General features: G+C 39.3%; 1 protein-coding gene across 1 annotated transcript in view; it reads left to right on the top strand.

Moving 5' to 3' along the window:
- Positions 1-16742, top strand: part of ddah1 (dimethylarginine dimethylaminohydrolase 1) — a 66818-nt gene that overhangs the window by 41111 nt on the left and 8965 nt on the right. Inside the window, exons 2-4 of the mRNA XM_088926604.1 lie at positions 4390-4489; positions 5458-5531; positions 6610-6729. Of these exons, the coding sequence (XP_088782730.1) occupies positions 4390-4489; positions 5458-5531; positions 6610-6729 (294 nt within the window). The remainder of the gene's footprint in view (positions 1-4389; positions 4490-5457; positions 5532-6609; positions 6730-16742) is intronic.

Raw genomic sequence — 16742 nt, 5'->3', positions numbered from 1 at the left:
CCTTGATAATAGTCTGTTTAGCACGAAGTATCACATAGGTAGGCAGCCATGTCCAGCTGCATAGATGGTGAATAGGCACTCAGATTTTATAGTGGCATGTACACTACATTTGGGACTGGAAATGGAATCTTGATATCTGTTTTGGCAGCTAACTCTAACTCTGCAGGAAATATAGTTAAAACATAGAAATGAAATCGGTGTTATATTGAAACTGTGAAATGCATTAGTATGGCCTCGTTTAGAATATTGTGCTCAATTTTGGTAGCCATGTTATAGAAAAGGTATGATACACTCTCTAATTTGTAATCTTGAACAGAGAAGTTTATTAACAGAGTTGACTCAAGCATTGAAAAAGGCATCCCAATCCCAAAAGAATAAACAATGAACCATGAACCAGAGGACATGGGGAAATCACAGGGAAGTGTATTCAAACAGAGGACAGGAGGCCCTGCTTTTCCCAGAGTGGTGGGAATCTGGAACAGGCAGCCTATCCATGTCATTCAAATCGATTCCCTGCTTTCTTTTAAGAAATCTCTGGATGCTCCATACAGGAACTGAGTACAAAGATAAGACGAAAAGCTCTTGGCAATTCAGCAGCTGGTAGAAATGATGGGTTGCAAACAAGTTGAGCAGTGTTTTGAAAGACAAAGAAAAATGTAAATATAACATTCTGTTGATTTCCGTTTCTCCTTCATTACAACACATCTTAACAATTAAGCTTTTCCATTTTAATGAAACAATTGTTTTTCACAGGAAAAACAGCTTTTGTTTTCCATTTGTTTCTATAGTGTCTGACAGGGAAATAATCTACAGTATACCCTCACACACTAGCAGTAAACTGCTCTATTTCGTATTTACAGCAGAATTGTAAGGTCATTATCTGCACTGACCTTAATCTTGGAACTTCATAAACAGCTGTGCAGGATCATTAAAAGTGTCATTTTATTATATTTCTGCACTAATTGCTGAATGCTGAATGTTCTTAAATTAACATTTAGCAAGTATTATTAAATTAGTGCTTATCAGACTTTATGAAGTCAAAAACCTTTGTTTGCAAGAAAGAAAGTCAGTGAATTGAAAACACAAACAAAAACTTCCACTAAAACACAAGAAGCTTATGTAATTATTCAGTATATTGTAATGCCTCCAATACAATAAGTACTGATTGGTTATTTTTTTCTGAACACTTATCTTTCCGCACTGTACTGTGCGTGTCTGCTTTACATCTGGGACAGATCTTCACTGTGAAAATGAGTGAATGCTACACAATCAATTTTGCCCTTTCCGACTGGAGAAAAAAACTATTTCCTAGCTCATCAGTGTCTCTTTTCAAGGTTCTGGACGCTTGACTTACAGACCCTGATGGTATGGACAAGTTGCATTGTATGATTCCATAGGAAATGCCTTTGGAATGATGCAGCTTTTACTAGACAGAGCCTGGAATATTCCTGTGGAGCTCACAGCTGTGAAAGCAAAAAGTCCTGTGTTCCACATGGGGTGTTTGTACTGCAGGGTGACTGATGAGTGACCTGAGACAGTAGAAGAGGAAAACATTCCCTGTCCTGCATATTTCACTTATTCCCCTTCTTCTTGGATTTATGGAATGGGATAAGCACTAAAATCCAGATTTTTTGCTAAAATCTTTGCAATTGACAGGCTAATCTCAAATAAGGAAATACTTGTTCTGATATTTTATACTCAGAGATTAAAAGCAAACGTTTTGGTATTGCTGTTAGATTGGTGCTGGGTTAAGCTCAAATATCACTGCTTCGTGTTGCCTGGGGCCATTAGTAATTAGAATAGAGATCAGGCAGTCACCTTAGTGTCATGTCTACCAGGATTAAATGACATTAGAATATACTGCTGTCATTTCCCTTTCCTGAACAATGATTGCAATAAGGGCACACCTGTGAAATTTTAAAAAGCATGTAAATAAGAAGGGGATTCAAAATTAAGAGCTTCACTCTGCTCACTCCACAGCAAAACAATCGAATAAACAGTTTACCTGCTGGGGAGTCAAGGATGAGAATGATTACATTCTAAAAAAATTTAATCTAAAATAATATCTTTGTATAGTCTTGACTATTTAAGGACAGATCTCAGGAACCTGTGTATCAGAAATTATTTCAAATTGCCTAGTCATAGTCCAGAAATAGCTCGTCTAGTCAGCCAGCACTTGACAGCCAGTGGCTTTATTTTACCAGTAGAGAGGCAAGACTGGTGATCATTTCTGGAACTCTCAGTGCGGGTGATTAGTGGAGACTCTTAGTACAAAACAGCGGGGTCTAAAGGGAGTGAATGCTTATGAATTATTCTTAATAAAATATGAATTATTCTAATAAAAATAAATGTTAAACACATAAAAGTTAAGGTTTAAGACGAAGCCTTTGTGTATATGATACAGGAGACCATTCAGGCACTTGCTGAGAAGCAATAAGCAGGGGTTAATGATACAGCCTGGAAGATTATGGTGATGAACAGTCTAAAATATGCATCTTGATCATTGTGTTACACAAGACTCCTCACAAGACTATTGTAGACAAATTAAATTTCGTTTTGTGATGTGGCTTTGTTTTCATACTTTCCATGAAAAACTAAGTCCGTGTTTATAGCCGGATGAAAACGCAGTTTAACTGCATTAATTAAGAGCAGAAAGGAAATTTTCTCATTGCTCAGTAAAGTACTGCACAGATTTCTTTAAGTGGCAGTTTCTGTTTAAAGTTAAGGTCTTTTTTTCTGGGTAAGGTTTCTGTTTGCTGCAGAGAATGTGAAGGACGAGCCTCAGTTTGTTTATACAGGTGCTGCTGTCCATGTGCCAGGAAGAGAAAGGGATATCCAAGACACAGCAGACTCGTCCAGCTCAGCTTCTTTATTCCCTGCTGAGCAGGAAAGGCCAGGCATGGTTTCAGGGGCTAAACACTTTTATCAGAGCTGAAAACGTGGCTTTGGCCTGAGCAGCTCCCTACCTGGATGACTTCATGACTTGGCTTGCTCCTCTGAAAAGAACCAGAGGCCTGTGACTAACCAACTAACTGACATCATTTTTAGATAGGTCTGTGGGTACAAGCAATGTGTTTGTGCTTTAAAATCAGGCTGCATTCAGATCCCTGTGTACACTAGGACAGGCAAGATCCCTGTGTGCTCTGTCAAGCACCCTGGAGGAGGAATGGCCAAAGTAGAAAAATTAGCCTCTGAAAGCCTGAAAGAGTCATATAGTTTTAATTTAAAAAATGTCTCGTACTTTGAGAGAGAGCCTCAGAAGGAAAGGAAGTCTCTGCTACAGCTGTAACAGAGGACTGTGTGCCAGCTCTTCAATTTTAACTGACATAGCAGCAAGGTCTGTTACACTTGAGGGCTGCAAACCTTGACACAGCACTGGAGATTTCATTAGAGTCCACTTGAACACCACCCTAGCTCCCCTCTAGTTGCTGTTATGTACATCAAGTACATAACAAGCTGCGTCAGCATGCGTAGGCCGCAAAGGAACAGGTAACGGGTTTATTCCATGCCGAAAAGAAAAGAAAGGAAACACAATGTTTCGGCTGTGGAGCCTTCTTCGGATGTGAGGCGTTATGTACATCATTCCTGCAACCAGACCCAGCACAATAAGGATACCGCTAGACTGATAAACTGTAATCAGGGTTAAACCAGTTTGTAGCAACTGAATATTTTGACTACCAGTTCATTAATGGGGCTAAAATCCCCTCCAATAAAATAATATATAATAATATAACCTCATACTAAAATAATTATAACATCATATTTTATGTAAAGTTATTCAATGTTGCCATTTTGTATAAACATATGCCTGCAATTGCTATAGTTCAGTTCTGAGTGCTTAATTTCACTAATACTGTATATGTTTATGAGAGGAACAATTAGTTTGAGTGAAGACAATTCATACAAAGTAAGTGTAGCCAGAAGCATAAAAGTAATTACAACACAGAGTTGAAATACAAGTGCAAAATTGCATAAGAGGGAGAAAGAGAGGTTTATAGACACAGTGTAATGTATGAAGACATTAATTTAACACCATCATTTCATATGACTGATGATGTAGCAATTTGGTATATTAGAACAGTTATCCAAAATGAAATTTTACTGTTTGAGGCAATGAAAAAGAATAGCAGTCGACTGGGAATGCGTGACTTTCACCTGCACCACCATACTTACTTCACACTCGGGGTTTTCTGGGAATTGCTGAAACACTGTGCTGAGGTCCTGTGAGCCTGGTGAGTTCAGGGCTGCGGTGCACCTCCAAGTGAACCCAACTGATCTTGCATTCATTTCTGAAGGAGCCACTCCAGGCATGTTTTTTTATGAAGCTTCTCTGCGCTCTGCCTTTGCATTTGAGCCGGCTTTACAGGGTGAACCGTCCCTGTGTTTCAGACTGAAGCCGTGGGAAGTGCTCTGAAGGAGCTGAGCCTGAACGTGGTGGAGATGGTGGAAGAGACTGCCACGCTGGATGGGGGAGACGTGCTGTTCACAGGTGTGTGGAGTGTGGAAAGATCACGCTGGAGTGGTTTTTTTCTGATGATTTATTGGTTTTACATAGTATATAGAATGTTATGATATTAAATAAGAAAAGTGATGGAGATGATTAACTTCTGCTTACTTTTTTAGACTATATTCCATTCAACACTAATGTTCACAATTCTGCAGAACACTCAAGTAGCAACAACAGTAGCAATCAACAATAAAGATTAATTCCACTCTGAAATGATTCTGAGGAAACATAAGTGTTTGATCAGTCTTATTTAGGTAGGTGAAGAGGACTGAATAATACAGTACACCCACATAAGCTTTAAAGGGGTTGAATGTTTTTTTCTTTCTCATTTCAGTGTGGTATTCACCTCAGTTTGTTATTGTGCAGATACACACTGACTCTCCACTCAAAACACTGTAGAAACTCCATTTTCGTTTCAGTCCCCCAGAAAGCATGTCCACAAGGACTTACTTGTCACACTGAGCAGACCGGAGACTCTAAAGCCTACTGTACCTTGAAAAGTACATGTTCTCTACAGATTATTATACAGCAAATGATTGAGTGTCTACGTAGTCGTAGATGAGTGCAGAAGTGATCCAGTGAAATTTATTTCTCCAAACCTTTTCAATAGTTCTTTGTTGAACAATCATAAAATGGCTATTAACTTTGATATACATATTAAGAAAAGTTTTTTTAAGCTTCTGACTATTTCATAATAGTTGTATTGTGAATTTAAACCTGTTGTGCACTTAAGTATCCTTCTAGACTTTGCAGTGCTGTCTGCTGTAATGAGTTGCACATGGCAGTGTTTGGCACATAGCAAAAGAGCTAACATGTTGCCTCCAGGGCTCAGTTTGCAGATGTCTAATTTGTAATACCGCAGCGCTGGACGAGCACACCTTCAGGGTGAAGTGACTCGGTCTCTGGTGGTTTGGGGCAGATCACCTGGTGCTCTTTTTCCATTTTTCCAGGTAGAGAGTTCTTTGTGGGCTTATCAAGGAGAACAAACCAGCGAGGAGCAGAAATCCTAGCAGATACATTCAAGGTCAGTGAAAAGTTCTGAATGGTTACATAACCCTGATCCACCAAAAAAAAACAACAGTGTTAACATCAGTTCCTAACTGGAATTTATTTTAGCCATGAGCAAATACTTACACACAACTTACAAAAATTAAACATAAGCAATATTCCACAACGTTGCTTTTGGAATCTACTCTGACTTGAGTGAATTGGTTTTGTTTTCCAGGCTACATTTTCTTTCATTCCACCACCTCCAACCTGCATGCTGAACACACTGATTCCATGCCAGGGATTCTGCATTAGCCCAATTTTCCTAAACTTGTGTTTGTGGTCCTTAAGATCTTTCTTCAATTTCTGTGCTACAGCACAGCCTTGATTCTTTCTGCTGGTCTTGGAACTCAGACTTGCACAGAAGGAAGGAAGCAAGAATCCTCCTTCGCATGACTTCCCTATCATGTGTATATTATCACTGCACCACGAGCCCTGCCTGCAGCTGAAAGAAGGTCAGAGAGTGTGGTGTAGTCTAAACACTGACGCAGTATCTAAATATCTCTCTTACACATTTTGTTCCTTTCTCAGTTTCTTCAGTATCCCCTTCCTTTGTACTGTAATTTGTTTGTGTTATTATAAAATGTTTTTTGTTACCATCAGCATATTTTTACAGAATGTGATTGATAGCTCAGGCTAAACTGACACTGTGTGGTCTATAAAACACACTTTGCCGTGGTTAGATTAACAGGATGAAAGGATAATGCTAACAAAGATGACATGGACATCACTACCAGCCAGCTGATTGCTTGCATAGTTTTCTGGCACCAATGACAGTGACATTTTATCAGTTTGACTGATATAAAGGGAGACATATCTTTGCTATTAGACGTATAAAATATCCTTATAGCCTTCTACTTGGGTACCTGGCAGATAAGAAATAGAAATGTTGTAATTTGAAAGAACAGTTGGTGCCCATTTTGAATCTATGATGAAGAAGACATGGGGATACGAAAAAGTTTAAAGCAAAATGGAAGCACATGTAAACATGCATAAATGAAATCATTATTAAGAAGACATTTCAGTTTGTGGTGTCCTGCTTTGATCCATTGCAGGACTATGCTGTTTCCATGGTCCCTGTGCTTCACAACCTGCACCTGAAGAGTTTCTGCAGCATGGCGGGCCCCGGCCTCATTGCTATCGGCTCCAGCGAACCTGCACAGAAAGCCCTGAAGGTACTGCATTCCGGTTGGCTGTGATAACCACACGGAATTCAGGAATTTGTTCCGCACTCTCTTCCACTTACTCAGCAACACATCGGCGCTGTTGTTTATGAGCAAAGAATAATACAAATGTCAACATTTTAAACAGTTTTTACAACCTTTTAGGTTTTGTTTTTTTGTACTTCATTTTTTTTTGTCAGTTGAAGTTCACATGATGGATTATTAATTCTGGGCTTATTCGGGCTGCTTGCTTGATGGCTTTTCTCAAAAAGCTCTTTTAATTCAGCATTTCCCGACTCTGTTGTTGCATAACGTACTCTGCTTTTTTTCTAAAATCCAGTAAATTCCAACTGTTCTTTCCAGAATTTTAGTTACCTTTTGAAAATGGTGTTTGGGTCTTGCTTTAGAGCAAAATATGTCTTGTTCTGTGGTGTAGGGCACTGAAGGGTAAGGCTGGATTATTATAAGGAGACATAGTTAATTTCTTCCTGAGTGGCCTCAGTTTGTTTCTGCATACCCGTGTGGCAAGAATCTACCCATTCTGCTGTCACTAGGAACCTGCCACCTTGCTGTCCTGGAGCACTTCAACTGTGTTCTAGTAGGAAATCAACCACAGACGTTTAGACCCGCATCAATTATTGCTGTTATTGCTGGCAGGATAACTCCTGAAAGAGTAGTACTTATAAGAGTAGTACTTATTGAAATCTTTGTGCCAATGCACAAAAGAAAATTGTTTGTGTCTCATATAACATTATATGGTCCATTTTCAACACCCTCCTAACAGTATAGTACAGAGCCTTAAAGTAATGAAGGAATTAGTCTGGCTGTTTTCCTTCTTATATTTTCATTTTTATATTTTGGAGATAATTCTCCCTGCATTTTATAAATGTGAGGATCCGTAAGGTTATTTTTGCTCACTCTCCAAGAGGGTAAACACAGATTTTGAAAGTTTGCATAAGAATTTCCTGAATATACTGAATCCTGAAATTGTTGGGTACTGTAGGGATGTTTGCTAGAAACATTTCTGTTCTAAATCCTATTTATTTTATTGAACTAGTGTTATAATAAACTGGTCAACTTTGCACATTATATCAAACAGGGAATATTATGTTCCCTTGTGGAAATATTGGTTGTTCAACCCCAATGGTTAGGCATGAACCGGAGCTGTACAAATGTACAAATGCAGCTCACTTCTATTTTGCTAAAGACATATGCACATAACATACACAAAAACATGTTAGAAGAGCTAAAGAGTCTGGTTTGTGACCTTTCTTCTGTTCTTATGTTCCTTTTATTTTTATAAAGCAAATGTAAGGATATCAGTACAGAAAACTTGTTGTTGGATTGGAATAGCTATTAGTTAAGTTAGCAGTTATGGCTGACACCCTTGCATCTTGTACTATTTAAGAGTAATTTTAACAGTGAGCTACTTTTACCAGCAGAAAACAAGACAAGTATCTGGTCTTTGAGCTCAAGTCTGTCAGTTCGTTTTGACGTGGAGTGCTTGCTGTGCTCATTACAGCTCAGTTCTGAACAGACACTGTGCATTCTCCCAGGGAGCCACCTGCTGAATGGTTTCAGAGCTTGTGCCGCATGTGCTGACTACAGGGAAGAATGAGGTGTGTCTAAAATTGAATTAAATTAGAACAGAAGCAGGCCATGTTTTGAGGAACTGGCTGAAGTACACAAAGTTTGTGAAGAGTTTTCACAATTTCCATTGGTAGGCAGTTGGATCATGAATCTACGTAATCTGCCTTGTCCAGGTACATATCTGCTGAAAGGAGCACCAGAGAGGCTGAGTCAAAACCTTATCTGCTCTTTTTACTCAGCACATACTCGTATACTGTATGTGCCTGAGAGAGCTGGCGTCGCCCACAGTTCATCACAACCAGCTTCCTGTCTCATGAAATCATTTTCAATCTCATGTCCTCCCTAACCTCATTTTATTGTTTAGATTTGTGTGGTCACAGGAGGAAAAAGAGAAATGAACTTCTAACTTCTATTCTTTTATCCTTCTTTACTGAAGTGCCCAGACAAGATTATTTTATTTTGTTTGACATACTATATCTGCTGCCTGCATAATCTAGCAGTCTGTTGAGCTCTCAATGGATTTCAAGCAGGTACTCAAATACCCTTGAGTGCTACAGTATATAGGATATATTTTGGTCACCAGCCCTCATGTTTCATCCGATATCATCCACTTATTTGTAAACAGATCACCTGTTTCATAGTATCAAAGTGGCATCATCAATGTGCTTCTAAATAGACCTGAACATTTTTTCATTTTTATGTGCTCTAAGGTTTCACTCATAATGTGAGTTTAAAAAGTAGTTTTCAGAAGTCATTCGCCTGAAGCATGTGTTTCCGTGCTTGGCAGTGGAAGACCCCAGGCCAAGGGCTCCTCTCAATGCTGCTCTGTGATTACCTACTGGTTCAGTGGTTCACGGTTTTCTTTCCACACTTCCAGAAGAGGCAAATGAAAACCTAAAGCTGACCTTAATGGTGTTTTGAGCATTTCGTTTCTTATTTTTTGGTTATTCTTCTAGTCTTTAAAGATCATACGCTTGGTTCTAACACAAGGTTTCAGCTCAGACAAGATTCAGCAAGCTAGAAAATAGATAAGGGTTGTAAAAAACAGCAAAAGTTCATTCTTGGGAGTTTTTTAACATACAGCTCAAGTGGAATGCACATGTAGCTTGATTTTGGAATGTTGTTTTTACCTTCACAGGTACTCGAGGCAGCATTCTAATTCTAATCATAGTCATGGAAAATGAGCTTAGCAGTGCCAAATCCGGAAAACAGACATTTTTTCTCAACACTGACGCAGGTTCATCTGGCCCAGCTCCAGAATCCTAGCAGCTGTGTGATTCCTGCATCATGTGAAACACTGTATATGTGAGTGTATTCTGAAGTCTGAGCTGAGCATGAACATACACCATCAAACATTACAGAAAGCTAAAAAGATTTTTTATTTTCAAAGTCATTCAAACAATGTGGTAGGAAGCATGTATCTCAGCCATTAACCTTTAATAGATCCTCTTATTAGAATTGATTCAGGCCTAAAATAAAACAACAATCCAAGACAATCAATGTCTAAAAAAAATAAAACTAAGTTTATTTAAAGGGTACATATGCTGTACATATAAAAATTAACATATTTACATTCCATGTGTTTGAAAGTGGCCATGTATCAGATGCAGGATATGTGAGTAATACCCTAAATTCACCAGGTATTTGTCCAATACGGTTTCTTTCCTGTTATCCTTCCACATGCATACAGGGGAGGCAGGAGATGTGTCCATTGGTCAATTAGCTGATATAACTGTGTACCTGCTGAACTTAATCGGCTTCTGAGCCTCTGAGCTCTGAGGACATCTTGAGCATTTCTCACCAGATCCTGCTTGGACCAGATTACACAGTGGCCTAGGCAGTGTAGGCAGGGGTCCAGATTTATCTTAATATCTCTGTAAAGGCATGTGGTAATACCTTAATTCCACAGATTCTAGTGCAGTAATGTCAACTGAATAGGACTGGGATTCAGACCTCTAATAACCTGAACTAATCAAACTCTAATAACCAGAACTGGACTCTCCTTGATGCAGAGTGTTATGCTTTAATTCCGAAAGAGATCAATGACGATCAAAAAGGACAGACAGCTGATAGTGCCTACAGAAAAAATAACCCTTACTGTGAGACATTTGGAGGAAAAGAATTTTAAAAATGAATACATTTAATCCATTTTAAGCTTTACCACTTTACCAGCCGTTAAAAGTTTGTTTATAAGTCTGAGTAGAATCATGCAGTAAGTTTATCTCTCTACTCCTTATTTTGCTCAAAGTTATGTATACTTGTTCTCACTCAGGTGTTCATCTGCATTATAAGGCTTTTGTCTTCTGATAGAAAATCTAATTATCTGTAATTATGTATGAATCCAAAGTCTACTTACTGTACAGATAAAGGGTGGTGGGTGCCTGCTTTTCTCTGCATCAGGAGAAATCCATGCATACAACACCTAGCCTATAGCTGCAGCTGCATAATTAACCCTTCATCTTCTGCTTGCACTGGCAGCTGGGATGAAGTTTTATAATTTTATAAAGGGTATTAACATTTTCAGCAACTGATTTTTTTTAGCCTTTTGCAAACTTTCTGCTTTCTTGCACGTCTGGTGAATCTACTTTGAAACAATGTGGGGTATTTGAAGATGTATCATTTTACCAACATAAATGCTGTATTTCTAGGGCGTTGGTAGCTTTGCAGTTAATAATGGCAAACCTCAGTACATCTTCTTTTGTATTATATTGCAGTGAATATTTCATAATCTCGTTGCACATCAGGTACAGATCTCATTTTTCTGAGCGACAAGTGTACTTTTCATTTGCGAGTGTGGCTGAGCAGGCAAGAGTCTTTCTAAACATCTTTTCCTTGAAATGTAAACTGGCATGTTCTGTTCTTTCAGAAGTTTTCTTTCTATTATCTTTAACAATAGTGTTCATTGACAGAACACTGGCTTCTTACAAGGAAAACAACAGATAAGAACCTAAATAAAGAGAATCATGCAGCACAAATTCATTCATCAGCACTTCATAAAAACAATGATTCTCTATAAATTACTGAAGAAATCTCTATAATGGTAATTAGGTTTTTATTTTTTCTCCATCTGTTCTTACAGAATGCAGACTAAGACTGATTTAGAAATTAAGTGGTCATAGATTTAAAAGGGAGCTGTGTAATATGTTAGTATTAATAACCACTGCTCTCTTTGCAACACAGTGTCAGTTATCAGAAAGCTTCCCCTAAGTTCCAGCAACCTTTTATATCACAGCCTTCCTTTTGCGAGCTGGTTTGGCACACCACAGAACTGATGAGCACTGCCTGAGATGAGCCTTGTGGCACCAAGGATGGCTCTTCTGTAGAAGTTTTAATCCAGTGTTGAGTGCTGGGATTGTGTGTCTGCAGTGCAGTTCCTTTTGTCTTTGGTCTCTGTGCCTAGTAACTAGGTACTTGTGCATCCTTTACTTTGAGAGCTCCTGCATCGGGACACCAAGGTGCTTCCAAAATAAGCTGCCAGTGTTTAACACAGAAGAGGAAGTGACCAATACCTATCCACCTTATAACACCAGAATAACTGTGAAGCACAGCAGGTACAGAAGCAATGACATCAAAGCTTTAACAACTTGCAAGAGTGGGATGTGACTTGTGAGTTGAGTGTCTTGGAATGGATTCTGAAACTGTGTGAACAAGCATGAGGTTTTTGTAAGTGCAAACTCTTGTCATTAGTGTCAGTTAAACATTGCCCTCTATTGATGGAAATTCTGTAGGTTATACCTCTAACAGATCTGTACTGTTGTACCCATTTACCCATCTGTACTGTAAATGTAGCATGAACATCTAACTAAAAATCCTTAGGACATTCTGAGGCATGAATATTAGTATTTGTGAGCAATCCAATTGATACAATAATTTGTCTAAAGTTGTCATTCACTTTACTTTGGGGAATTACGACAACAGCACAATGGAGCAGGCAGGTTCAGAAAGACTTTTGCTCTTGCATTGAATTAGAATTGGAGGATTCTGGCTACATCCCTGGTTAGCACCCTGTGGGAGTCTCAATTTCCTAAAGGATTTCGCCTAAAATTAAACACTTTTTCCTTTGACTCTGACACCACCCAGAGTAACACTCAGAGACTTCTACAACAATTTTCATGGAAATCTGTTATTATGTTATTGATAATAAGTACAAGATCGTTTGTTTTCTGTTTTAATTATCACTTATAACACTTGGGTGACCATAAATACCCTGTGCCTTGATTTAAATCATGATAATTTGCAACCTGAGAGTGGGTCATTAACACTACTTTGATGCTTTGTGTGTTTGATTCTGTTGGCACTAATTAAAACCCACATCACCTGCTGCAACACAGTTAGCACTTGTATAGCAGAAGCAGACTGTGGCTGTGAGTGTGTAATTATCTCTTTGTTGCCTCAGTACTGCTTGAATAAGATGAACTGCTGTCTTCTTTTCTGAATATAGGTTGGTCAGGAATTCCTGTGGAATGAATAGGGCACCTACCAGATGACAGATCACAGAATGTGTCTCCTATGAAAACCATTCTGCCATCCCTTGTGTAGTTAGGAAACTGGCCCTGCTTCATAGTGGTATACATAATTCATCAAAGCACACAGAATTGAGCAGCCCTGTCTCTCTAGAGCTCTAGAAGGTCAACCCTCTAGGTTCTCTTTTTGTTGTTTTATGGCCCTAAGATCAAGAAAATATGTCAGGTTCTGCACCTTGATGGGGGATAGGAGCTGGTGTACGAGATGTGTTTGACACTGAATGCACTCTGAGCTTCATCAAGCTCGTTAAGGGAGCTGATTGACAGACTGTGAGCACAGCGTGAGCCTTTCCCCTAACCCACTTTGCTCTCTGCCTCTGCAGGGGACCTCTCGCAGGGAGACTGACATGAAGGCCAAGGGCCGCATGAGTGGAATGAAGTCATTATCTCACAATGAACATCTGGGCTGAGACTCCCCAGTTCTCATCTCCCTAGCATTCCCTTTGCAGACTGCAGCGATAATGATAGCGTGGGGAGTACTCTGGACAGCAGCACACGTCCTGAAGTAATGAGCATGACTCTAGGATGCTAATTTTCACAAATACTGTTAGTGGCGATCTGAGCTCTCATGGGTTTTCTATCACATTATTGCTAGTAAAATATTTTAATTGCAAACATATACTGAGAATGAAATGAGAATTAATTATACATGCCTAGAAGTATTGCTGTAACTAGTTTATTTTACAACCTGGTGATAATGCTTGAAAAGCACAATATTTATTTGTATCACATTGTTTCAGAAGGAAAAGGATCATCTGTTTTTGGTTACAGTGTCAATTAAAATGAATTAATTTGAGGCAAAGAGCACTTTCAGAGTTTGCAGCTGAAAAAAAAGCCATAAGGAAGCTAATTATAATAATATTCGCTCTTGCAAGACAGTTCTCTTTCTTGTCTGAAAGACATGTGGTCAAACTGTCAGTCAAACTGTCTTCATTAGGCTCTTTTACAGGGACTGTGAACTCTTGCACGGTTGATTCTGAAAGTCAAAGGCTGGTTTGTTGCAGGTGATGCTGATTGTTGTAAGAGGTTCATGAGAAGAAAAGGCTGGTTTCTCTGTACAGAACCACAAGAGAAGTGGCCAGCAGAGAAGCCTGTTGCTTTAACAGAATAACCTGGTCATTTCAAGCTCTAAGTGGCTTGTTCCTCCTGATGTGGTAATCAAACAGTTCTATACAAACCTCATGTTTCTCAAAAACGGACTTTCACAACAGTGAATATGGCAAAGATTGAGCAAACCTTGGGGTTAACCTTGAAGGTTATGGCCCCTCAAAAGCCCGATCGAGTTATTTCACATATTCTGCTCAAGGTTACAGCACTACAGGCTTGTTCCTCTGCTGGCTTAACACATGACTTGATAACCTGATGTGTGAGAGGTTAGCTTTTTAAGTGTCTTGAGTTATTCTCTTGATTGGTGGCAGTGTGCTAACCTGAAAGACTGATTTCACCAGCGTACCTTTAGGATTTTTCTGCAGTCTGAACCTATATTGAACTGGGTACCATGTTTGGTAAGTGTATCATGCCAGCTTACTGATCAAGGTTGGGCTCATGTTCCGGGCTGGATCTGGGTGACCAATTTTCTGTGTGATGCATTGAGAAGATCTGGTCTTGATGGGAATAGTAGTTTGTGAGCACTCTTGATTTGGTTTTGTCTTTCAAAAAGAGCAATAAGGGCATCTTATTATACAGCAAGAGAGGACAACACTTGTTGATCTATCCTAGTTCCCTCTCACTCGTGTAAATACCAGAAAAATATTGCTTACTAATCTAATAATGAAGAGAACTGAAGAGAACAAAGGAGAAATACATCTTGTGTTTCAAACCATGTTATGATGCTTCCTCAAACTATTAAAGATTTTAATGTAGATATCGGCGTTTATGTACTAAATCACAGTAATAAAGAAAGACGAGGACGACTGTAGTAGAGTCCCACCTGACTGAGGAAGGGCTTGGAGTGGTGCTGTTGGTCTTGAACAAGGGTTCCCAATTTCAGACCTCTGGGTCCAGAATCCAGCCAATTTTTTTTCCTTTTTAAATTGTCTGCAGCTAAAGGCTATGGAAAATGAATATAATGGTGTAGTTAGTCTTTGTTCAGTTTAACACTTCTCCCAGGCGAAAGAGTGTTTGTAACTAATGGAGACATGATATAAGCCTGCTGGACTCCAGACTCCAAGGACCAGAGACAAAATCCTCTTGTCTTCATCAGCATTTGACTCCGAAGGGTCACTACACCCTGAAGTGTGCTGGTGATCCCCAGCTTCCTGGTTATCTTATTTACTAACTTGTCAGGCCTGCATAGCTGTCTGTGCTATTTTATCTTGTTTTGTGCTGTGAACAGCAGATAGTGGTCTATGATAAACTCAGCTGCTGCATCAAATGTACAGTATCTAGGTATGACACTGGGCTTATTTCTATCATATTTGCCCTGCAGGGAATCATTTTCCCTTTCTTTACCTCTAGAGAATTTATGTAATTTGGAATAAGCTAACTATTGTACACTCTGTGGTATGCCACTGCCTTTCAAGGAAGAGAAAAACAACTAATTATAAAAACAAAGTAGCTGACCCTATGACATTATATAAAATAAAAGAAACTTTCAACCAAATTGTGCATGCATGCTTAGTTGGGGTAGTCTCAAGGCAACAGCACCTTGAAAATATTAATCCTGTTTGATTTTCTTCTCTTCTGTTTTTGTGCACAGTGGGTGCTCATGTGAAAACTACCGGGTGTAATTTACAATGAGGTGCAATGCCTGGTTTTCCCTTCTATAAAACCCATTTGAACACATGTTGCTCCATTGTGTGTGAATATAATACAGCCTGGCCAGCACAAGAATTCTTCATTTGCATGACTAAACACAAAAGGCGTTGGTCAACATTTCTGCATCAAAAGCAAATCCTTCAGTGTGCTTGACGACACCCTTGGAATCCAGTTTTGCTTAGTCGTCTGGAACTGATTCCAGTTCACCTGCCCTTAGCTTGAATTTTCAGGTCAGCCCCCAGGAGAAGGTTACTCTACCTTTGCTTGTGAGCTGAGCGCTTAACTGAAGGCCCTTTCAGACTACTCCATTGCAGAAGTGTGATACAATCTGCATCTTAATTGTTATGTTGGTTTATTGTTAATTGTAGTTCAAGTAGGTAGCTGCATCAGTATGTGTAGGCTGCAAAGGAACAAGTTAAGGTTTATTCCATGCTGAGAAGAGAAGAAAAGAAACACAATGTTTCGACATTGGAGCCTTCTTTGGGTGTGGTTCTGCTGCGACCCACTAGCCTTCCTCTAAATCTTTTTCTAGATCTCTTCCTCATTCCTTCTCCTCCCTGGACTACTTGCCCCTTCTCTCACTAAACCAGCATTCCCCACACCCAAAGAAGGCTCTACAGCCAAAATGTTGTGTTTCTTTTCTACTCTGCTCAGCTTGGAATAAACCTTTACTTGTTCCTTATTGTTAATTGGTTTATCAGGTAAACAATAAAGGAGCTCGTTAGAGTAACATTCTGTAATGGAGAGCCTTCTAGCTGATTGGCTGTGCTCTATTGGAGTATCTTTGCTTAGTGTCCATGTGGAATCTGTTTCCCAGCCCTCGGCTTGTTTGAGAAACTCGGTGGTGTACTCAGAGAACCCACATTTCCTCCACACAGTTACCAGATGACTGCTTTCCCTTTAAAAACAAGGTCACTGATTTTCCCCTGTGTCTAAAACTGTTGGAAAGAACAGTCCTCCTGAGCTGTAGTTTATGCACACGAAGGCAAGATTTACTGCACCAGACATTGGTACCTGTCTTGCATGAATTTTCTTCTCATATCACATCTTTGTTTGGAGTAATGAAGAAAAGACTTCTATCAGGTATAAAAATAACCTCTCACCATGATCCTGCATGTCTTCTGTGCCCAGCAACACATGTAGCAGTGACTGGTT

The sequence above is a fragment of the Atractosteus spatula genome, chromosome 11 (assembly GCF_055471065.1).
Source record: "Atractosteus spatula isolate fAtrSpa1 chromosome 11, fAtrSpa1.hap1, whole genome shotgun sequence".
In the NCBI taxonomy this organism is placed as follows: domain Eukaryota; kingdom Metazoa; phylum Chordata; class Actinopteri; order Semionotiformes; family Lepisosteidae; genus Atractosteus; species Atractosteus spatula.
This window is presented reverse-complemented; position numbering and strand designations above follow the sequence as displayed.